The sequence below is a fragment of the Lepidochelys olivacea genome, assembly GCF_965140295.1.
Source record: "Lepidochelys olivacea isolate rLepOli2 genome assembly, chromosome: 14".
NCBI lineage: Eukaryota > Metazoa > Chordata > Testudines > Cheloniidae > Lepidochelys > Lepidochelys olivacea.
Window position 1 is genome coordinate 42770538 of NC_140424.1, and position 24672 is coordinate 42795209.

Genomic DNA, 24672 nt, shown 5'->3' on the forward strand with positions numbered 1-24672 from the left:
TTGCCTGAATAAGGCTTGGGCTGTATACTACATGTCATGCTCCGCTAAACAGCAGTTCAGACCTATGATGATCATGGGTTCCATATAGGTATTTCTGACAGGTAGAATGGGCCCCCCGCTGTAGCAAGTGTTGTACAAATAGAGCTGATTGTCCCTGCCCCCAAAACCTTAACAGTCTAAATATACAGGACAGGGAACGGGCATAACAGACAAGCACAGTAAACGAATGTGATGGCCTGGAAATATCCTGCTACTGCCCCAGTAATTTGTGTTCCTTGGGTGGGGTTTAGTTAGGAGGGGATTAGCTGCTGAACAGACAAAGGAAGGGGGCGAAGGGGCATAGGAGAGGGAGGGAAGGAAAGCGAGGAACATGGAAGCAAGATGGGGTGAGGCTGAAGGGAAGGCATTGGAGCAAACCAGTCCCTGCTGTAGCACTTGTTGAGGCAGCTTCTGCATCTGCTCCTGCAGGCTACTGTCTCTTTGGCCTCTGGGACTAGTTCCTCCATGGACGTTTTCTTTCCCCAGCCCCACATCATGGCTCGGGGTGGGGGGTTGCTGCTGCATGGGTCCTGGTGCTCTTGTAGGTTGCGGTGGGAGAGATCGCTCCTGCACAGTTCTGGTTCTAGAGGTATTGGGCAGGGGGGAGAGGGGGTCCTTCCAGCTGGGCCCCACCTCTTCCCCTTCCCCAGCCCACTGTGGCAATGCCTGCTGCTTTTGGATCTGCTCTTGCTGTCCTTCGTAAACGTGAATTGTGACACTAGACGTAGGGGGTTGGGGGGTCACTGTTTGTTTATTTTGGGTTTTAAAAAGGTAGAGATGTTTATTTTACAGAGATTAAGAATCTATGTGATGTTCTTTACTGGACTACATCAGTTTCCAGAGATGATAGATGTTGGTCTAAACTTTTTAATGTTGTCCCTCAAATTCTGTTTTTTATTTTGTATTTTCCATGAGAGTGGGTGTCACAACCCACGCTGAGTTAAAGATAGCCCGGCACAGTTTTCTGCTGTTTGCTTGCTGGTTTGTACAAGAAAGGAAACTGAGCCTTTCACCAGCACAATTAACACTTCAGACTTCTGATACTGCAAGCCCCTGAGCCCAGCTACCTTTTTACAGAGAGTTAGGCCCTGATTCTGCAAGCTCTTCTGCATGTTTACCTTAAAGCATGTGCATACTGCTCTTGATGCCAGTGGGACTGTTCACATGCGGAAAGCGAAACATCTGCATAAATGTTTGCAAGATGAGAACTTGTTTTGAAACCTACTGGAGAAAACAAAATCAGATGACAATTTTTGTTACCACTTCTGCGAGCGCCATAGTGAAGTAATTAACAGCTAACAAAATCTCTTTTGTGCATCATCTTGTTAACCACAAATTCTTCCCCCTTATTACCCACCTGCCTTTGCTAAACATCCGCATCATTTTTTCACTAATTGCTCTGCTCACAAATTACATGTTCCCAGACCTCATGGTTTTGCTGAATAATCGTACAGTTTTGTTTCCAGCTATATGCTACTTACTCTAATACAGTGGCGTCATTTCAGAATTTTTTTGTGGAGGGGGAGATTGTGTCAGTATATAGAACATAATCACATATAATGTTCTATCTTGCAAGGTTTGGGGGGAGGGGGAGCATATAGACCTATGAAAAGTTGGGTGCTCCAATGTTCACTGTGAAGGATCTTAAAATACCAAAATAATGTACATACAAACGCTCCCCATCATATTGCTTTGTGCTGTAGAAACACGTTTGCCCTTCCTGCCTCTTGCTCACTTAAACTGCAACTTTACGGTGACTTTAATAGTATATGGCTTTTTGCGTCTAGACTGAGATTTCAAAGCAGCCTAAGGGAGTTAAGTACCCAATTCCTATTTAATTTCAGTGGGATTCGAGTGCTTAAATCTCAGGGTCAGATGAAATCTCCTAATTTTTTAAAAGGAAACACCTGATTGGCATGGACGTGAACAACACATCTCGAAGAACAACACTTACAAGAAGGTTTCAGAGTAACAGCCGTGTTAGTCTGTATTCGCAAAAAGAAAAGGAGTACTTGTGGCACCTTAGAGACTAACCAATTTATTTGAGCATAAGCTTTTGTGAGCTACAGCTCACTTCATCGGATGCATACTGTGGAAAATACAAAAGATGTTTTTATACACACAAACCATGAAAATTGGGTGTTTATCACTACAAAAGGTTTTCTCTCGCCCTCACCCCCCCCCAAATCCAGGGTTTAACAAGAACGTCTGAGGAACAGTTGGGGGGGAAAGGAATAAGCAAGGGGAAATAGGTTACTTTTTATAATGACTCAACCATTCCCAGTCTCTATTCAAGCCTAAATTAATTGTATCCAATTTGCAAATTAATTCCAATTCAGCAGTCTCTTGTTGAAGTGAAAACCTGGATTTGTGCTGGAAATGGTGCACCTTGATTATCATACACATTGTAAGGAGAGTGATCACTTTAGATAAGCTATTACCAGCAGGAGGGGGGAGAGGGGGAGAAAACCTTTTGTAGTGATAAACACCCATTTTTTTCATGGTTTGTGTGTATAAAAACATCTTCTGTATTTTCCACAGTATGCATCTGATGAAGTGAGCTGTAGCTCACGAAAGTTTATGCTCAAATAAATTGGTTAGTCTCTAAGGTGCCACAAGTCCTCCTTTTCTACTTACAAGAAGGTGAGTAACCATTTTTTTTTTTTCAACAGGTCATACTTAAACATCCCAGGGTTGACAGAGCAGTAGCAGGTTCTGTGGTCAGAGTTAGACGGCAGACAGTGCCCTGTGACACGGAGGCTTGTACCGCAACAGCCTGTTTGGTAGTAGTTTCAGACAGCCCTGAAAGACGCCCCCCTTTCATGAGAACAAATTCACGCACGTTTTATAAACAACGAAGAACAAATTTAGGAGATTTTCATCTGAGCCTGAGATTTAAGCGCTCGAATCCCACTGAAATTCAATAGGAATAATTGGGTACTTAACTTAATGCATCTCATTCAGACTCCTTTACACCTTTTTTGAGGTATTTCAATTACTCTGCTTCTAACAACGTTTTTTTCATCCTCCATAACAGTTTCACTTTTCCGGAGGATGCAGAATAAGAGGTCTCTTTACAAAATGCATCTGAAATAAAGAGCATGTGGTGACGCCAGCAGAATCGTTATGTTTAGTGATCACACAGGAAAAGAGAACAAAATGAGTCAATGATCAGGCAGGCTTTGGTCATTGCTGAGGCTTCTGTGGTATAGATTTCTCCAGTGCAGCTGACACAAACACCAGCCTAGAACACAGGCCTGAGGTCAGAGTTTGAGGCTGTTTTTTAAATAAAGTATTTTGTTCTTCACATATCGGCCTATGGACACAACACATTATATTGGTGCAATGCAGTAGAGTACCTCAGTGTAAGGGTAGGTTTCAGAGTAGCAGCCGTGTTAGTCTGTATTTGCAAAAAGAAAAGGAGGACTTGTGGCACCTTAGAGACTAACCAATTTATTTGAGCATAAGCTTTTGTGAGCTACAGCTCACTTCACTGGATGCATTCAGTGGAAAATCCAGTGAGGAGATTTATATACACACAGAACATGAAAAAATGGGTGTTATCATACACACTATAAGGAGAGGTTTCAGAGTAACAGCCGTGTTAGGAGAGTGATCACTTAAGATGAGCTATTACCAGCAGGAGAGCGGGGGTGGGGGGAGAAAACTTTTTGTAGTGATAATCAAGGTGGGCCATTTCCAGCAGTTAACAAGAAAGTCTGAGGAAGGGGAGGGGGGAATAAACATGGGGAAATAGTTTTACTTTGTGTAATGACTCATCCACTTCCAGTCTCTATTCAAGCCTAAGTTAATTGTATCCAGTTTGCAAATTAATTCCAATTCAGCAGTCTCTCTTTGGAGTCTGTTTTTGAAGTCTTTTTGTTGTAATATTGCGACTTTTAGGTCAGAGATCGAATGACCAGAGAGATTGAAGTGTTCTCCGACTGTTTTATGAATGTTATAATTCTTGACATCTGATTTGTGGCCATTGTGTAAGGGTAGCAAGCTCAGGGCACTTCAGTCCCACTCTCCTTGTGCCTGGCAGGCAACACTCAGGAATAACATGACTTCTGTCTTATAAAAGAATGATACTTGCCACTTCCCTTTCTGTTACTGATGGACAACAATCCCACCAGCAGAATCAGAATGTGCTTTAAAAAAGCCTCTTTGTGAGTGAAGTTTGAAAAACTGTTTCATTTCTATTCCTCATCCCCCTTCCTGCTTCCATTTTAAGCCCCCTATGCACCTTCTATGCTGTCTCCTCTCCTTTCTTACCTGTCCCTTGTTCTCCTGCCCTCTTCTCGGTGTAAACATGTGTAAACGTCGAAGTGTAAAAGTGCAGGAGGGAGGGAGCAGAGCAGCTAACAGAATGTTTTTTAAAAGCGTCAGGGCTGGTGACGCTGTTGTGCTCCATCGGCGCAGCTGGACTGGTACAGCTGCCCTGCTGCAGCGCGTCTGGTGAAGACACGCTATGCTGACGGGAGAGGGCTCTCCCTTCAGCCTAATGACTCTACCACAGTAAGAGGTGTGCGCGTTGCTGGTGGGAGAGTGTTTCCTGCCACATAGCCTGGTGTAGACATCGCTTTAAGTTGATGTAACTTGTTGTCGCTCGGGGAGGGGGGTGGCTTTTTCACACCGAGCGATGTAACTGACATTGATTTAAGCAGTAGTGTAGACAAGCCCTTTATGTTTATATAGTATTTTAAACATTTCAAAAAGAGACGAGAGCAGTGGTCCCATCTTCATATTCCCCAATCCACTTTTTTAAACAACCTTAAGTCTAGAGCTGGGTGAAAACTAGTTTTCAATTAAAAACGCAGATTCAAGGCGAGTGAAACATTTTTGTGAATTCATGTCTAATTTACTAAATTGTTTTGATCAAAGAGAAACCTAAAAAAGTTCCCCGCAAAATGGAAACAATGGAAATGGATATCTTTAAAGATTTTTTTTTTTAAAACTAAACATTTTGAATCTAAATGGCTTTTCCTTTTGAAATGTATTTAAAAAAATTTTTTTTTAAAGATTGAAAACAAAATTAAATGTTTGGTTTCGGGTCAAACAAAACATTTTGTTTGACATCTGGAACAATTTTTTTTGTTTTGCTGTTTTACTTTTCAAATTTTCGGGACAGTCTGTGAACTGAAAAAACAGTTGTTTGCACAGCTCTCCCCATAGCAGCATCCAAAGAATACCCACTTTGAAACAACCCAGTTCGTCCGAGCCAGGGCTGGAAATACAACTCAGCCCCCTATTCTAATGCCAGACAGTGCTGCTTTTTTTCATCACCTGACATGCTGAGTCTTTTAAAGATTTGGCCATTGATTTTTATGCCTAATTACAACATGAGATGTCGATAAAATTTGATATGAGGACTATGGGGTCAAATCCTCAGCTGGTACAAATGGGCACAGTGACATTGACTTCAATGAATCTGCAACAATTTACACCAATTGATATTCTGACTCTAGCACTTCCTTATGTGTGAATTATATATTTTTCTTTCAATCTAACCTTTTTGCAGATCCACCTAGCAAATAAAATTATGGAAATGCAATTCTGACAGGGACCTCAAAAATCATAAAGTGCTGAGGCAGGACCAAGTAAACCTGGACCATCCCTGACAGGTGATTGGCCAACCATGATGCTTGGTAAGTTGTTTCAATGGTTAATTACTCTTACTGTTAAAATTTACGTCTTGTTTCCTGTCTGAATTTGTCTAGCTTCAACTTCTAGCCATTGGATCATGTCAGACCTTTCTCTGCTGGACTGAAGATATTAAATATTTGTTCTTCTTGTAGGTACTTCTAGACTGTAATCAAGTCACCCCTGAACCTTCTCTTTGTTTAGCTAAATAAATTGAGCTCCTTGTGTCTATCACCTCAAGGCATATTTTCTAATAATTTTCATGGCTCTTCTCTGAACTCTTTCCAATTTATGAACGTCCTTCTTAAATTGTGGACACTGGAACTGGACAAAGCATTCCAGCAGCAGTCACAACAGTGTCAAATACAGGGATAAAATAACCTCTCTACACCTACTCTAGATTCCCCTCTTTATGCACCCCAGGATCGCATTAGCCCTTTTGGCCGGTGTTGCCCTGGGAGCTCATGTTCAGCTGACTATCCACCATGACCCCCAAGTCTCTTTGAGTCCCTGCTTCCCAGGGGAAAGCCCCCCCCACATTCTCTAATCATGCCCTGCAGACTTTGTTCCTAGATGTATACATTTATGTTTAGCCATATTAAAATGTATATTGTTTGTTTGTGCCCAGCTTACCCAGTGGTCCAGATAGTTCTGTATCAACGACCTGTTCGCTTCATTATTTACCACTCCCCCAGTTTTTGTGTCATCTGCCAACTTTATCAGTGATGATTTAATGTTTTCTTCCAGGTCATTTTTATTAATGTTAAATAGTGTGGGTCCAAGAACCGAACCCTACAGGACCCCACTGGAAACAGACCTGATGGATGATGATTCCCCATTTATAACTACACGTTGAGACATATCCATTAACCAGCTTTTAATCCATCTAATGTTTGCCTTGTTAATTTTATAGCTCTCTAGCTTTTTAAATCAAAAGGTCACTTGGTACTGAGTCAAACGGCTTACAGAAGCTCAGTATGTTATGTCAATACTATTCCCTTTATCAACTAAACTTCTAATGTCATCATAAAAAAAGTTATCAATTTAGTTTGACAGGATCTATTTTCCATAAACCCTTTATTGATTAGTGTTGATTATACTACCTTCCTTTAATTCTTTGTTAATAGATTCATAGATATTTAGGTCAGAAGGGACCATTATGATCATCTAGTCTGACCTCCTGCACAACGCAGGCCACAGAATTTCACCCACCCACTCCTGCAAAAAACCTCACACCTATATCTGTGCTATTGAAGTCCTCAAATCGTAGTTTAAAGACTTCAAGGAGCAGAGAATCCTCCAGCAAGTGACCTGTGCCCCATGCTACAGAGGAAGGCGAAAAACCTCCAGGGCCTCTTCCAATCTGCCCTGGAGGAAAATTCCTTCCCAACCCCAAATATGGCGATCAGCTAAACCCTGAGCATATGGGCAAGATTAATCAGCCAGATACCCAGGAAAGAATTTTCTGTAGTAACTCGGATCTCACCCCATCTAATAGCCCATCACAGTCCATTGGGCCTATTTACCATGAATATTTAATTAAGTAATTAGCCCTGGTAAAGCTCCCTCTGTTGGACACTCACCAGGCTTCTGAGTTTGGGTCCTATCATGCTAGACCCTTGTGCTGTAAGCTCCCTGACTCTGAGCAGGCCCCAGCGCTCTCTCTATCATTGGCTTCTCTGGCATGCTCCCTGGATGCAGGTGCTATGTCTGTGGCCCCTTCATGGAAATGGGACCTTGTGTTCCAGTTACCCTAGGCCCCCAGGATCAGTGCTGACCTCCACACAGACATCCCAGTATCTCAAGCACTCTTCTCCAGAGGTTTGACGTTATGGGTATTTGGGGTTACAGTTTACCTCTCCAGGGAAGTGTGATAGTTGAAGCATGTAACACAGAGACTTTGCAAAAGGCTCCCAAACCAATCACTGTTCATTTTAGATAGCTCCAGAGATGTACAGTTCTTGTCAATACACTGAAACATCTATACAGTAACTTCTCGCTTAATGTTGTAGTTATGTTCCTGAAAAATGCTACTTTAAACGAATCATAGAATATCAGGGTTGGAAGGGACCTCAGGAGATCATCTAGTCCAACCCCCTGAATCAAATTTCCCCATAAGAATTAATGTAAAGGGGGAGGGCTAGGTTCCAGGGAAATTTTTTTTGCCAGACAAAAGACTATATTTTATATTTTTATACGTATATATATATATATACACACACACACATACACAGTATATGTTTTCAACAAACAATTTAATACTGTGCACAGCAGTGATGATTATGAAGCTTGGTTGAGGGGGTGAAGTCAGAGTGGAAGGGGGTGGGATATTTCCCAGGGGATGCCTTACTGCTAAATGATGAACCAGCACTCGGCTGAGCCCTCAAGGGTTAACACATTGTTAATGTAGCCTCACACTCTACAAGGCAGCATGAATGGAGGGAGGGGAGACAGTATGGCAAAGAGAGACAGAGACTCTGTGTGTGTGTGTGTGTGTGTGTGTGAGAGTGTGAGAGACACACACATAACGTGTACGTGAGAGAGACGCCCATTGCCCCTTTAAGTATGCTGACCCCACTCTAAGTACCTTGCTTTTTAAAGCAGATCAGGAAGTTGAAGCTGCTGCCAGCAAGCAACCTCCGTCCTGAGCCCTGTCATGTCCTGTTCCCCCCACCCCCTGCTCTGTGAAGATGGGGGGGAGGGGGACACCCTGCCATTTGCACCCCTCTTCCCTCCCTCCCCCGCCCCCGCACAGCAAGCAGGAGGTTCCCAGGAGCAGCTCCAAGGCAGAGGTTAGAAGCAGCACATGGTGTGTGGGGGAGAGGGACAGCTGAACTGCCCCGCAGTTGATAGCCTGCTGGCCAGCTGCCACACAGGGAACTTAGTGGAGTGGGGAGCTGATGGGGGGCTGCTGGCCCACCCTGGTTCCAAGCCCCCACCAGCTCGCTCCAATGGGCTGCTCTTCCTGCAAGCAGGGGACAAAGCAGGCAACTGCCAAACAAAGTTAAAAGGGAGCATTGCACAACTTTAAAGGAGCATGTTCTCTAATTGATCAATGACGTAACAATGTTAAGCTGGATGACTTTAAGTGGGGAGTTACTGTACACCATTCCTGTTTCACTTTCCTCTCCATGCTGGAGTGTTTGTCAGGATTTGGGGCAGTATCCTTTCAGAATTCCAAGTCCCCTCCTCTGTACCTCTCTCCTCATGACTTCTCCTCTGCAATGTGCAGTCTGCTCTCTCCTCCTGCCTGCTTCCTTTGACCTTGGCTGGTCCCAGAGTCAAAGAAGGTCCTCTCTGCTCCAAAAGCATCCCTCTCTATTCCTCTCTCCTGCTCAAACTTCCTCTGTCTCAGAGTCCCTCTGAGTCTTTGGAGAAAATCACCACCTGGTTTCTTTGTTTTCCTGTTTGTGGACTTTCTATTCTCCAAAACCCGCTCCCTTCAGACCATCTGGGTCAAATTGGTTCTCCCAGATCAGGCACCTTCCTTAACATACCCACTGTTTGGCCAAAGACCAGGTATTAAGGTTAATGATTTATTTTATTTGTTCTACAGGTTCTTTCAGACCATAAAAGGAAAGGAAGAGGGTGTTGTACATCTCAAGGGCCCTGCCAGACACACTGAGGCACTCAGTGATAGAGGAATTTCATAAAATTAACCAGAATTCATGAGTTGTACAAAAACAGATTCCCCAAATTGTCTCTGTTGCATTTCTCAAGGAATTTGGTAGGTGAGCTTCTCTAAAGGAGGTGTTGATTATTTCCATGAATAGTGGGCATAGCTGTTCTTACTTGTACTAGCGAGGAGGGGCATGGATCTGTTTCACAGGTTGTATCTCTAACATTTTTCAGGATTTCTTGAGGTTCAGTGTGTATGATGGGGGCAAACTCAGAGATGGTGGGGTGAATAATACAATCTGGTCAGCAATGGAATTTTCTTTCCCAGTCAGCTCCATTGGTACATATTCGGTTGATCTTATCAGTGAAGCATGTTGACAGCTCTTCACAGCAGTGGACGCCTGGGTCTGATGTCTGAGCTATGCAGCCTGGATTGCTTAGCCAGTTCACCATGCAAAATAGCTCCATTGACCATGATTCTGCTGCATGGATGTTGGAGGATCAGAAGGGTTGTTTTGCCTCCTTTACCGCAGTGCCATAGTCTCTAAGATTGCTGTACAGAGGGGGGGATTTGCTGCAGTAACAGGAGGGTATAAGGGATGGACAGAGAAGTGAGGTGGAGACGACTCTGGAGCTGCAGATTTATCAACCAAGTAGTTAAGAAACTAATGTTACTAGCAAGTGCTACGTGAGACCTAGGGGTGCCGGCATTACTGCATAAGACCAGTTTCCTCCAACTGTACTTCTTACTTGTCAGGTCACTGTGTGACAAGGGAACCTGACTATTTTACTGTGGGCACAAATTCTGCAGAACCTTGGCTGACTCCTACAGCCCCAACATCAGACACAGGGCTCTATCCTGTGAAGTGCTGAGCGCCCTTTCCTCCCGTTACTTCAGTAGGAGTTGATGTCACTCAGTGCCTTGTAGTCCTAATGCAACAGAGCAGCTTTTCCCTGGACCGGGCGCAGCTTGCCAAGGAAGTGCTATTACGAGAGTCTGAATATCCCAAAGGAATGGGACTAATGCTGTTCTTGCAGGTTTAACCACTGGCCTTCATTTAAGTCACGGTGGTTCTCAAACTTTTGTACTGGTGACCCCTTTCCCACACCAGACCTCTGAATGTGACCACCCCCTTATAAATTAAAAACACTTTTTTACATCTTTAACATCATTATAAATGCTGGAGGCCAAGCAGGGTTTGGGGTGGAGGTTGACAGCTCGTGACCCCCATGTAGTAACCTTGTGACCCCCTGAGGGGTCCTGACCCCCAGTTTGAGAACCCCCAATTTAAGATAAGTTAAGAAAAGCCCTGGCTGGGATGATTTAGTTGTGGTTGGTCCTGCTTTGAGCAGGGGGTTAGACTAGATGACCTCCTGAGATCTCTTCCAACTCTAATCTTCTATGATTCTATAATCACAAGTCCCCACTTAAGACAAAGGTGGATGTGAGCCCACCCAGAAATTAGCACTGTGTGGGAGAAGACTCCACTGTGTATTGTTTGACTAGAAATGTATGTGTGTGTCTGTGTGAAGAGAAGCATCAGACAGAGCAGAGAGAGAGAAACCGGGGGTGGAGGGTGAGAGGGGGACAGATACACAGGCTGAACAAGCCACTAGAAGCATGGTTTGGCCAGGGGAGTAGCCTAGAGAGAGGATTTGGGCTGGAAAGGTGAAATGAGTTTTGGACCTGTGAACAAGGACACTGGCTCCTGTTTGGTTCCTCCTGAGTTTGGGGAAACATGACTTTGTACATTCTTTGTAAATCAGATTGCATCAAAGGTAACAGACTCCATCAGCAATTTCTCTTCCTAACTGGAACGACCCACAGAGGTCCCAACTTTGAGCAGACAGTCAGGTTAAAAGGGGTAACAGTGTAGCACCTGAATAGAATAGCTAGAGAGAGGGGTATGACTGTCCCTAGTGATGAGACATAAATTAAAGACATCTCTCTCCAATGGGAAATATGAATTGTAATTAAAAAGTTCTTATTTTTCAATCTGTTTTCCAGTTTAATGCGATGATAAGAATTTCTTCTCTTAAAATGCCCAGAGCTTCTGAACCAAACGCACCAGGGAGCAGCTTTCTTTTAATATAGGAAAAATCAACAGTTTATGTGAAATCCCAGCACCAGCTCCAATGTATTGAGAGAATGTCTCAGATTAGCTCGTGCAATTGTATTTTAGACACTTTATCTCTAGTGCCTGGATTTCACTCTTAGATTGCTGGGAAAGAAGGAAGTCAAAACCTTCTGATAGACACTTCCTCTGACTGGATACGTCTGTCATCTTGGTTCATGCATAAATGCGAGGCAACTCTTAGACAGTCCGCCTTCTTGTAGCCTCTCATCTTCCTCTGCACTTGCCATGGCTGGAGAAATAGTATATGCTGATTTAAACATTCCTGAAGCTTTTTCCACTTCAAAGTCACTGCATCCATCTCAGCACCCCAGTAAGTATATTTAGCTTCTTAGTTTTGTACTGGTATGCGCTCCTTTTTTTGGTTTGGATTCCAATTTTTTGAATGTATTTTTTTGTTTTTACGGGTAGCACAGATATTTAAAGAAAGTTTTTCTAGAAACAAAGGGCAGGTGTGAGTCTCTATGTTCCATTTGTATGTTAGGACTCAGCAAATATGAGGTAATTTACCATCTGTCAGAACTAGGAACTGAATCTCTTTAATGCAATATTGTGCATTTTACTTTCATGTTAATACAAAGTGTCACAGAAATCTTCAGAGCTACTGCCAGTCTATAGATGTAAATTACATGTAAAGAACAATACAGGGTTATTTTATGGCATTTTTCTACTTACTTCATAAACACTTGGGGGTGGATACTCATGCTGTATTGAAGATGCAGTACATAGTATAGTGGGGTAAGTCGGAGGTAAAGAGCAATGCACTGATCAAGTCTTGGGAAGATTGAACACAAGGAGTCTGGGAGACTCGTATAATTGTCTTTCATTTCTTCTTGGAGAGAATGTTATGTCACACAGATCAGGGAGAAGGGACTGGTTTTGGAAAATTGCTGAGAAGTCAGTGCAGAAGGTCATGGAGGTGATTCCACATGGTGAGGGAAGTGTGGAGAAAAGGATCTGCTAAGATTCATGAAGAGGCAAGTAGGGAGACTGAAGTCTAGCAACCCAGGTTAGGAAATAGGGGAGGAGAAGAGAAAGACATGAAGGGCAATTTGGTCAATAAAGGATGAAAACTGTGGGGGATGCAGCAGGGGGTTGTACTGGATTCTGAATGGACCTGAATAGGGAAGATTTGTGAGGAGTCAAGTCATTACACTTGAGAGCAATTAAAGTTTGGACAACTCTTAACTCGGGGAGACCAACACAGTAGGAAGGAGAGGAGGAAACATAATAGCTTTCAGTGTTCCAGGAACAATGAATATACAAGGAACTGTAAACTAAACTTAAAAGGATGTAAAATGTAAATATATAAATCATAGTATAACTTTTTACAAGACTCTGCTGAAAAGATTGGTATATGAAAATAAAAAATTCTAATATTTCGCAGAACTGTGGTAAAATAGTAAATATATTAACTATTTTCAGAGCATATTTTCAATAAATAGTTGGGCTACTAATGAGAGGACATTTTAGATGACTATTCTGCTGCTAATCTTAGAATTAAAATATATAAAGCTGATATTTCAGGTGACAAGCAAATTAAATACTAACAGTCCAGATGTTGTATCACTCAGTCTGTGTACAGTACAGTATATGCAGGATTACATATAAAAAGTTAAAAACCATTATTTTGCACAGTGAAGCATTCAAAAGTTAGGAAATGCCAGACATACAGTTGCTTGTACAACCTTAATTCTACCCCACTGTGCAACCATCTTGTGTATTGAATGAGGCAGGGATCCTTTGGGAAAAAAGTAGTCTTTATTACATGGAAATATGTTGTCATAATGCATATGCACAAGGGAGCAGAGAGAAGTTTGCCAGGGTAACTGTAAATCTGGCATTTCCTAACTGCTGAGTGCTTGACTTTGCAATCTAAATAACATTATTTTGAGAAAAGTTTGAACCCTTAAGCTTCAGCATTGCAGCACAAACTGCTACTTCTTGAACAAGACTAATTTAATTAGCTGGCTGCAGCAAAACACTTATCGCAGAGGGAGGAAATAGACCACTGGGTTCAGGTGTTGGTTTGTGGGGTGGCTCTTGGTGGAGCCCAGTCCATGCCAACTCTCTCTCCCTTCAAGCCTTGAGGAGTTGGAACTTCTGTCCCTTGTGATGCACCCAGGCCCCTGGGGTCATGGGCTGGGTCCAGGATGATGTTAGGGAAAACCTGACCCAGCTCTCTAGGGAGTTGGGGGCGCTCCAGCCCTATGCGGTGCCCCCCGGGGCTGGAAAATGGAATGGGCTGGTGTGGCCAGGAGGTGGGTCTCTACACATGTCCCTTGCTTCCCTTGGAAGCTGGAGCTTAAACAGTGGAGCCACAGTAGTTACAGTGGTCAAAGAGTTTCTAGTAGAAGCCTAATTTTTTAACACCATCTCTGACGTCCCCCCTGTTTTATCTTGAAATTTGTTAATCTGGGGCCAGACAAGAATTGTTTTCTTTGAAAAACTGAAATCAATTTAACAAATCATTTAATTATTTTAATTAAACAGAAAAGCAGCTTTTTACTTTTTTAAAAATACACCATTTTTTGTCCACGTATGTCTCCAGAACATCTTGTTCTATGAAGGACATAAGTTTTATTTATTGTCAGTGAGAACTCTCACATAAGATGGACTTTTATGAATAATGGGCTACAGTTTTTAAAGTTACTCGAAGTTAAGTTCTTTGATATTGAAAGTGCTGAAGTCTCCTGTCATGATTTCAAACTCAGTGGAGTCTAGTAGAGACTATTACTCTTTTTATTTTAAATTATGTTTTTAAGTCTCTTGCCCTTTTCCTCTTCGAGGACAGCTTTGAAAATGTAAAGCAATTTCTAGAGTTGTACTTCATGGTGACTTTTCTAATTTTTTTTACAGTAGGAAAATATCAGAGCCATTTTAAAAGCACCAAATATTAGAATGTCAAGAAGTGGACAGTTCAGGGAGTGAGCGTGTTCCCTCTGCCACGGTCTACTGACGATTTTCTAAATCTTCTCTCACAGCCTTTTTGCACCATCCAACCAACACTTTCTTCCCTAAAATTTGAAAACTATGTGCAAATGTCAACATAGCAAGTTACTAGGAGACCAATACAAGGGCTGTGGCCACTGGGATAGTCCTGTGTAGATATTCCTGACCCCACTGCCCAGGCCTCATTATAGCAGCCCAGTGGAGGATAGAAGATCTGCCTTTTAAGGGCCAGTGAGAAGATCTGGAGAAGATCAGATCTACTCTTTGCCAGAAGCTGGGAATGGGTGACAGGGGATGGATCATTTGATGATCACCTGCTCTGTTCATTCCCTCTGGGGCACCTGGCATTGGCCACTGTCAGAAGACAGCATACTGAGTTAGATGGACCTTTGGTCTGACCCAGTAGGGCCGTGCTTATTAGAAACGTAGGTCCTACCCAGCCTGAGAATTATCTGAACCTTGACAGGTTTCAAAGGGAGGGCTTAGCAACAATCTGTATTAGGCGTATTGCTCACTAAGAAGGTTCCAGCCTCTCTCCACAGTGGCTGTGGGAGGAGACCTCGAAAGCACAAGAATGAAAACTTCCAGCGTTCTTCATCACAGTCCTCCTCCTCTGCCTACAAGCAGCTGGTTTAATGGGACATTCGGGCCAAACAAGTTTCTAGCACCTTCCCCTCTGACATTGTCTGTCCCCTCCCTTCAGTCCTTGTCTATTCTTCTTCTACAGCGACTGGTGCACAATAAATAACTTCTGACTGCTGGGCTTTGGAGACTGTCACAAGGCAGGGCTTCTTCCCCGTTTGTCAAGGATTCACTGCCACACCCAGTCTCCTTTAAGTAGGTTTATTGTCCAAACTTAAACAAACAGTTCCTCAGCTCACCCTTTAGATGTTAGACTCTTCCTGCCTCCCTTCCCAATGGATTCTGGCAGTCCTGCTTCCTGCAGCTTCCTAGATTTCTCTGTCAGCTTCCTTCTCACAGCTGGTCCTCGCTCAGTGGAACTTCCCCTGTAGCCCCACGTGCAATGCCTCCCCTCTTGACTGGCCCAATTGGGAGCACCTGCTATGGCACAGGACACTGGACCTGCTTCAAGTGACAGGAGCCAGCCACCCTGTGACAGAGACCATTCAAGATAGATATTCCATCCAGTTCTGCACCAGGTCCCCTCCTCAGGGACTCCCCCTCACAAGAAAGTCTTCCTGGAAGAAGGGGACTCACTCCTCTTGAAAGTAGCTATAGAAGTTCCTCTGTGTAACCAAGGGAAGGGACTCTACGCCCATACTTCCTCATCCCCAAGAAGGAAGGTCTATAACCTTTTCTGGGCCCCAAAGACATGAATAAATATGTCAGGCTTCAAATCCTTCCCTCACTCTTAAGGAGACTTGTATTTATCTCTCAACATGAAAGATGGATACTTCCACCTGGCTATTGGGAAGAACCATTGCAATTACCTGAGATTCTGCATGGGAGTCAGGAACTTTCAATTCACAGTTCTTCCCATCACCTTGTCAACAGCGCCATGGGTAGTTACCAAGTGTCTGCTGATGGGACTGGTGCACAGCAGACATTGAGGGATACATGTCTACATGGATGGATGGATAAAAAAAGCCAAGTCAGAGGCAGCCATTGCTGCCACTTGTAGCCTGTTTTTGCCATGCAGTTATATGGTGAAATATCTCCCCTTTACGAACACTATTGACCTAACCGCTGACAAAACTCCACAGAATGCCATTAACTTCACTGGAGTCACTGTCACGGTTCCACAGGATCGGAGCTGTTCCCCAGCTTTTGAACCGTCTCTTGGAGGATCCCCCTCAGTGTGCCAGACCCTCAAGGGGTCTCATGCTTCCTTCAGGGTAGACCACACAGCCTCACCTCCTCCTAGACTGAGCTACTGGGCTCCAGCACTCCTGTTCCACACTGTGAGCTCTGCTCAGTGAGTCCAACTGAGCTAGACTCCTGGCAGAGACTCATACAGCCTACAGCCACTACTGCACCCCAGCCAGTATTTGAAGTGACGCCTCAAAAAACGTCTTCAAAACAGAGTAGGATTTATTAGTCACCTGGAACACAAGATGGGAAGTCCTTAGGTTAGCAGACACATAAAGGTAAAACACAGACCATTCTGTTCTGGTCACAATTCACCTAACAAGCTATAATGAACTCCATTTTCACGCTCTTTTTCTCTCTTTGACTTCCTTTCTTAGTCAGTTCCCAGGTCAGAGAGAGCCATAAGCTTCTTCCAGAGCCCACACTTCTCCTCACACCTCCTGGTCCTTTTTTCTGGGGCTGGGGTCTCTGCTCTGCTTCTCTGCTGAGAGGTGGGCAAATCCTCCTCCCCCTGGATCATTGGTTGCTAGGTGTCAGTGCCCTGGTGACTGGGCTTTTCACTGTCTTCTCAGAATTTCCACTGATATGGGTCAGCCTTGGACAGTCCTGTTAATGACCCATTCAGTCAACTCAGACAGCTAAGTGACACACTCACACACCCTCTCTCAGGGCTTATCTACACTGGCAATTTACAGCACGGCAATTTTCTCGCTTGGGGGTGTGAAAAAACACCCCCCGAGCAGCAAGTTTCACCATTGGAGGCGGGTTTTTTAGAGCACTGGGAGAGCTCTCTCCCAGCGCTCTGCCGTGACCACACAAGCCACATTAAATCGCTGCCGTGGCAACGCTTTAGCGTTGCCGGTGTAGACTAGCCCTTAGTCTGCCCTGAGAGCAAACTTAATCCTTTTCCCTCCCCCGCCCCTCATTGCATAGCAATGCAAAGTGTGGGAGAAAGTAAGGTACGCATAGGATTCATAAAAATATTACAGAAAATTTCCACTTCATCACAGTGATGCCAGCAGAGAATCTGGCCCTCTGTGATACAGGATGATGTGAACTTGTTAACTAGTAAACATTAGGTTTCAGAGTAGCAGCCGTGTTAGTCTGTATTCACAAAAAGAAAAGGAGGACTTGTGGCACCTTAGAGACTAACAAATTTATTTGAGCATAAGCTTTTGTGAGCATGCATCCGATTAAGTGAGCTGTAGCTCACGAAAGCTTATGCTCAAATAAATAAATAAATAAATAAAATAAATTTGTTAGTTTCTAAGGTGCCACAAGTATTCCTTTTCTTTTTAGTAAACATTAGTTATCTTTGGTATTTCTTCAGCTTTCCTCTACTTCCATCGAGTTAGACAATTAATGTTGCCCTTGTGAGGGTGATGTGGTCTCAGAGTTTTAAACTCTGAGCATGATCATTTTCCTCCTCATATTACATGAGCCTGAACTTAATCCTTATCTCCAGTTGAGCAGCCTCCAAAGGAGAAGAAGTTTCCATATTTCATTATAAATCTTTACACTAGGTTTTGACTCTTGCAGATATCCCTCAGTGCCCACGCTGGCATCGGCTGGCTCTATGGCTTGGATGGGCTGGGAACATCATCCTGGTGGCAGCTGTGATCGTGCTTGGTGTTTCGGGTGAGTATCTCAGCACCATAGATTCACTGGCTCAGTGAATTCTCCTCTTTCCCTGCAGTTCCATTTAGATTCTATTTTTTTGCCTCCAAAACATTTCTGAATAAATTACCAGGCATTTCATCACTGCCATAGACATCAAAAGTGTTACATTAAACAAAGTAGAGTTGAGAGCTTGATAAATGAAACATGCATTATTTGTCTGTAACAGCTCCACTGTGAGATGTGCAAAAATGTGGAATGAACCTTACAATGGATAATGAGTGAGATTCCATCTCACGCTGCTTCTCTGTCCCCATCCTAACTTGATAGATATCCCACGGTATTTGGTGAGTTGATACTTTTTACCTTCTCTCTTTTGTTACACATCCTTGTGAAGGTCAGACTGGAAGACCGAGAACAACAAATGGAATTGAATGTAATTCCAGTCTGAAGGATTCCCAGTCTTGCTCGAATCAAAGTGTGTATCCAAAGCCAGACAACAACTCAACAGGTAACTGTATCTGCTATTCTTTGCGCTCTTTGCAACGTTGTGCCTACCTGGAAGAACTCTCACTCCAAACTCGCTGATTGACATTTCAGCAACTATGTCAGAATAATTTATACATGGCTGAGATGTACCAGACCTTCATCTTCCCGTCTTTATTTTTCTTGTCATTTGTTCTGTTTGATGGCTGCAAGATAAATGCTACAACTGGCTGAAACATTTCTGATTCTTAATCAGAAAAGAGGGTTTTTTGAACATTTATTTTTCATGACAAAATTTATTTTTCAATTTTTTGAAATTTTTCCAAAGGGGAAATTTTCAGAGAAAAACTAAATATTTAGTTTCAAAATCATGACCTTTTCCCCACTTCCCTATACATTTTATCTTTTCACATCTTTTCTCCAGTGAGGGAAAAAAAGGAGAGAAAGCAAATAAGGTAAAAAAGGGGAAAACCCTCTGAAAATGTTTTGTGGATAGTCCCACATTTCAAGCAGCTCTAATAAATACGTTTTCAGCTGTTTGTGCAAAGTAGTAGGAGTGACATCTACTGGTCATTCAGAGTACTTCCATTGTGTACGAAACAGGCACATTTTGTAGTGTAATAAAATTTCTATTACATAAAAAAACTACATTAAAAGAATGTTTTGGCTGCAAAGTCAAGCACTCAGAAGTTAGGAAATGACAGATGTATAGTTGTGCTTAAAACCTTCACTTTGCCCTCTTGTATTAGATAGGCTCTTGCTGAACATCGCATAGACAGTCTGTGGCAGAGTCTGGTCCAGTGCTTTCAACACGAGAGCATCTTTCCTCTTCTTAAAGCCATCTGACTCATCCACTGTCCATCCTATGCACTGAATGAGGCAGGGTCTCATGGCAAAAACAGAATGTGATCATGTCATTAAAGACCGTATCAATGTTTTAAAGAGGGGCCGATTAAAGGTTGTCTGGGCAATCTTATTTCTTACACTTCCTAACTTTCAGCTGCTTGCCTTCGCAGCCTAAACAACATTCTTTTAACATATCCGTAAATGTAACTTAAGAACTTCTTCAAAAGGAAAAGAGAGAAACAAATTTTCTTATGTGACTGTGTAACACGGAAATCCTTTCACTTACCACTGCAGCGTCACAACATGTGGGGTGAAACTTGCTAGCTGTTTAGCCGCACACAACACTATACAGTACCTCAGGAGAGGAAGTGAAGAACAATTCCAAATCCCAGAGTGTTTCAACTGTTTTTGTATAGAGCACCTACTGGACGCCTGCCCTCCCATTTGTAAACCCACAGACCCTTCTCCCTCCCTTTTGCAATCCTATTACATCCCAATGGCAATTGCAGCAGTTGCTCACATAAACAAGTAGTACTGGGAAAGCATTAAATGTAATTGTAAATGTCTTATAGTGAGAAATAGCAGCTGGAATTGAGGAGGATCCAGGCAGATGTGACCTGTCAGCTTTCATGGAGTACCTACAAGCACCCCATAGACCATAATTTGGAAATATTTGCTACATCCAACTGAAATTTCCAGAGAGATTTTTAGGGTGGAAAAAATGTAGTTACTCAAGCTGGTAAATCCTCTGTTAGTCAAAAGAGGATGCTGCGATTTTAATGATCATAAGTGTAGACACACCCAGAATGGGGCAGTGTCAGACCTGGGCTTAGAACCCAGGTGTGCAACCTCCCTACTCCACCACTAGGTAGCGCTGGCTTTCCCTATGCTGGTTTTTGGGGCACTGAGTACGGGCATTCAGGATGTGCAGATTATCGGTGAGGCTGGTAGCACCACCTGTTAAGACAGCACAATACCTCCCACTAGGAGAGCCTGTTTTCAGTTGCTTTTATTTTTGCTGAAGATTAAATGTTCGGGCTGAACCTTTCCATGCCAGGGGTCTGCCTCAGCCTGATTTTTATTTTTTTATTTTAGTTTCAGACATAATTGTCCAGCTGTTTCTGAGAACCAGCCTAGTGAAAATACATTGTTTTCCTCATGTTAAACAAATTCTGGAGACTTTGTCTTTCAGAAGCTCTAGTTCTGTCCCATGCTGTGGAATAGGGACTTGACATTTGGCAAGGGGGTGGCTTACGAATCAGGGATCTGTCTGCCTTTAGCTGCGCCTGTGAATATCTGCCCAAACTTGGCCAAGTTATAAGCCTTTGAAAATTCATGATTCTATCAACAATGAGCATGCTCCAGCCCAGAGCTACAGGGGGCTGAGTAGGACGTTCCATGCAGGTTTGGGTCCTGACAGTGGCACTGAGAGCGGGGAGCCTGTCTCTCACATGCTTGCTGTGTCCTTCTGAGCCCTGGCAGCATGGAGGAGGAAGTTGCCTGAGTTGAATGCAGAAGGAACAAGAGCCAGAAGGCGGGGGAGAGAGTACATTGGGGCTGGTTGTGGGGGAGAGTTACTTAAACCAATCCTCTCACAGGTGGTCACTCATTGTGTTCCTCCATTCATTGGGTGCCTCAATTGAGAGCCTGAGGTGTGATTTGTAGCAGTGCTGAGCGGTCACAGCTGTAACTGAAATCGATGGGAGCTGTGCCCTGAACATATGAAGTACTATAGAATGCTAAGTACTTTAAATGCCTTGATTTTTCAGGTACCTTATTCCTGCCTAAGTACCTTTTGAGGGTCTGAGTCTCAGGTTGGGCACCCAGTATTAGTGGATACTTTTGACCTCAAACTCTCCATGCCTAAGTTCCTCATCTGTAAAATGGAAATATTGCAATCCCCTGATCTCACAGGGGTACTGTGAAAATTCATTACTGTTTTGTGAAGCACTCAGATACTATAGAGCAGGGTGCCAGAGGAAAGCCCAGGAGGAAATTAATAGTTCTGTCTTCAGAGCCGGCTTTGAATAATACTACTGGGGCTACACATTGAATGAGAAGAAAACAAAATATTGAACAGCTGCTCAGTAAGTCAGCAGCACCGTCCGTCATGTGCCCAGAATGAAGCAGGGGTCTGGTGGAGAAAACTGGTATGTGACTATTTATATACGGACTGGATCATAATGCATATGCACCAGGGGCCCAATAAAGATTGCACAGGCAACCTCAGTTCTGACACTTCCTAACTTTTGAGTGCTTGACTTTGCAACTGTAATACTGTTCTTGTAAGGTGGTTTTGTGTGTGTGTGTGTGTGATCAGCACGCAGCCCTCAATTGTCTGGGAGACACTCTTGGAAGCCAGAACTTTCTACGAGAATCCCTTGCCTCCCTCCTTCTACTTTTAAAGTGCTCCAGAAGTGATTCAGCAGAGAAGGCGACAGTTTTGTTGTGTCTTTCATTTCAGAGGTTCGGTGCTCCTTGGGGGGAAATGCGTTGTGTGAAACTGAGCCCGTAAAATGTGAATTGTGTGCCCAATCTTATGAATTCATATTCACATTACAGCTCTGCCAGAACACCTCTCTCCTGACCCGCACCTCCATCTGCTATTTGAATAATGGGCCTTTCCTCAAACAAACAATGAATAAAGAGAAATGTCTTGGCTGAGAATGTTTATAGTTTGAAAGCCCCTGGTGAACATAGGGAAGCTCAGCACTGTTCAGAACCTTCCGGCCCATTTAATGTTGCCTTTTCCATGTCTGTTTCTAGAGGGCTGTGAGTGCAAACTGTGCCCCGCTGGCTGGCTGCCGCACAAGAACAAGTGCTATTGGGTCTCTAAAGAAAGTAAAACATGGAACGAGAGTCATGTGGACTGCTCAGCGAAGAGCTCTCAAATGCTCATGATCCAAGACAAGGAGGAGATGGTACAGTAAATAAAAATGGCTTAACCCGCCCCTTGAGAGATGAGTGTCACTAGTTATAATGTAATACAATGAGCTTGCAGCAAAACAACAATGCCCCAGCTGTATGACTTTTGGCTTAAGAAAAATCTTTTACAGAGCACATTAAAATATCACTGTTATGTGGAGGGGAAGGAGGGTGTGAGACTGGGAAAGGGAAACATCAGAAATTGGGTTTATATCTATTGCAGAGCTATGTAGCAGGTTCCCTTCCTTCATTTGCCGAGAGAGCAAAGAAGCCAGAGAATTCTAGCAGGTTATATTCACCCAGACTCCTCCGTCCTGTCACTTACAGGCGTATATACTGAGTATTTCACAATTGAACCTGGTTTGGCTTGGACTCAGTGTTACATCCCCAGAGAGGAAATGGACCTGGTTGGACGGCTCCACGTTCGATGAAACACTGTGAGTGTTCATGGTTCCTACTTTGGCTTTGAAACTGAGTGTGTCTTGCATGGTGCACAAGTGGGAACACAAGGTTAGTGCTCTCTAGTGCTAGCAGGAGCAGAGGCTGTCTGTGAGCACAAGTAAAGTTAAGCACCAGGCAGAGTCCTCCATGGAGAGATGGTCAGTCTCAAGCACCCTGTGTGCTTCCAAAGCCACAGGATAAACGGGGGTCAGGGTCTGTTTGGAGAATGGGCATGTCAGGGAAGACACTAGCTTAAGCTCAATACTTGTCTTGCTAAAGAGGCACTTGCTGAAGAGTTCACACCTATGTTCACACTCAGCTGTGCTGTTCTGCCTGAGTAAGGTGGCCCTTGTCCAGCAATGCGCTCATTAATGCAGGGTCAGGGTCCCCTCCCCTGCTGAGCAGTACAGTTTACCGCCACCAGGGCTGCCATGGGGGTGGGGGAAGGGGTGGTACTTTCCCAAGCCCCGCCCACCAACTAAGCTCCACCCACTTCAGACACCACTCAGTGCACATGGCACAGTTGTACAAAATAGGACCACACAGGTGCTGCTGGGCTCCTCGGCTTGGCTCCCCAGCAGTGGGGTTTGAATACGCCCACGGGCAGTATTGATCAATCATCGCAGTGGATTTTTGCGATGTTTTCCAGCACTGAACTGAGCCTGCCCAGCTCCTTTCCCACTCTGTGAGGCCTATTACTAAGTAGGGCTCTGTAGAAAAGTACGAATGAAGGAAGCTAGTATGGAGACAGACCACCCCTCCGAATGAGGGATAGCTGCTAAAGATCTTGCTCAGTAAAGCTAAATACCCAGTGACTCCTGCTCTTTGTTCCCCAGGTTCCAGCTAACAGGAGCTGCTGAAAGGGAGAGCTGTGTGATGATCAAAGGGAACCGTGCTCTTTCGGAAACCTGCCTGGCTTTAGCTAAATGGATTTGTGAGAAAGTTGCCCTGAAATAAGCAGTCACACTAATGAGCTGCACTTGCATAACTGAAATAGCAAGTGTCCTTGTTTATTTTCTAAAAGAAAAACACATTTGCTATTTAAAGAATTCTAAAGCCTCCAACAAACCCATTTTTCAAGGAAGATCCTTTCATTTGTTCCTCAGGAGCTGGGTCTGATTTCATGAGGAGCTGGCTGCCTCCTGGGCATCGTGTGTGAGCAGACACACTAGGCTCTTAGGAACCGTTTGAAAATTAAAAGTTGTAAGGCACCAATGTTACCGGTGGAGACCTATGTGCCATTTGGTCACATCTCAGAAAGGCACGGTTTTGAACATTCTTCCACCCTGCCCCACTTTCAGTCATAGCTTCTAATTCTGTGGGAGATTTAGGTGAAGAAGCACCAGTTTGTATTCCCACATCTGGTAGTTGCTTACCATTTATGCACCCAAATCTGAGCACACAGTAGCCTCCAAGACTCTGAAACTGGGGCCTCAGCAACCAGCTCTCTCTCTCTCTCTCTCTCTGTGGCTCCCTGCAGCAAATCCAGACTGTTTCGCTGTGGCGGATTTAAAGTTAGTGGGGCCATGTGCTCAGCTTCATTTTTGGGCCCCCCCCTTGGGACCCAGCCAAGAAAAAGAACATTCTTATCTCCCCCCACCTCCATTTTTCATTCTTTTTTCTTCATCCTCCTCCTATAAGTAATAGGAAGTAAATGAAAATAGAGTAAGGTACCTTGATTGTTTTTGTAGCCTAACTTATTTTTACTAACCACTTGAAAATCACGGAGGGTCTCGGCGGACCACTTAATGATCTCTGCAAATATTGTTTGTACCGTTAGCTAACTATTGTAAAGCACTTTGGATAAAAGCACTTTATAAAAAAACAGTGGGATGCGGGATCTGGCCAGGACTTGGGGTGCGGGAGGGAGCTCATGGCTGGGGCAGGAGGTGGGGTGTGGAGTGCTTACCTGGGGCAGCTCCCATTTGGTGTGAGGGGTGCAGGTGGGAATGTGGGGGGGTGCAGGAGTCAGGGCATGGGGTGTGGTGGGGCCTGGGTATGTGTGGGGGGCAGGGGATGTGTGAGGGGGTGCAGGAGTCAGGGCAGGGGGTGTGGGCTGGGGTTATGGGGGTGCTCCCAGCCCCCTGCCCTGAGCAGCTCCTGGTGCGGGGGGGTGGGTTGTGTAGGGGGAGTGCAGGGG

The 24672-nt window shown here is 44.0% G+C and overlaps 1 protein-coding gene across 2 annotated transcripts; it reads left to right on the top strand.

Moving 5' to 3' along the window:
* The first annotated feature begins 5558 nt into the window (after positions 1-5558).
* LOC311530765 (killer cell lectin-like receptor subfamily B member 1B allele B) lies at positions 5559-24286 on the top strand. Of its 2 annotated transcripts, none has more exons than XM_084647646.1 (6): positions 5559-5687; positions 17757-17855; positions 18232-18345; positions 21933-22087; positions 22419-22528; positions 23369-24286. In XM_084647646.1, the coding sequence occupies exons 1-6, from the start codon at positions 5678-5680 to the stop codon at positions 23487-23489; spliced, it is 609 nt and encodes a 202-aa protein (XP_084503772.1). In that variant the 5' UTR covers positions 5559-5677; the 3' UTR covers positions 23490-24286. The 2 variants fall into 2 exon arrangements, with proteins under 2 accessions (XP_084503772.1, XP_084503773.1); XM_084647647.1 differs by lacking the exon at positions 5559-5687 and adding an exon at positions 11649-11748.
* The last annotated feature ends 386 nt before the right edge of the window (positions 24287-24672 follow it).

What these genes read in the sequence shown, in the direction of transcription:
- LOC311530765 (XM_084647647.1), top strand. Translation starts at nt 11,664, where the DNA reads ATGGCTGGAGAAATAGTATATGCTGATTTAAACATTCCTGAAGCTTTT. An exon ending in GATCGTGCTTGGTGTTTCGG is followed by an intron (nt 17,856 to 18,231) that starts GTGAGTATCTCA and finishes ATCCTTGTGAAG; the next exon opens with GTCAGACTGGAAGACCGAGA. An exon ending in GCCAGACAACAACTCAACAG is followed by an intron (nt 18,346 to 21,932) that starts GTAACTGTATCT and finishes GTCTGTTTCTAG; the next exon opens with AGGGCTGTGAGTGCAAACTG.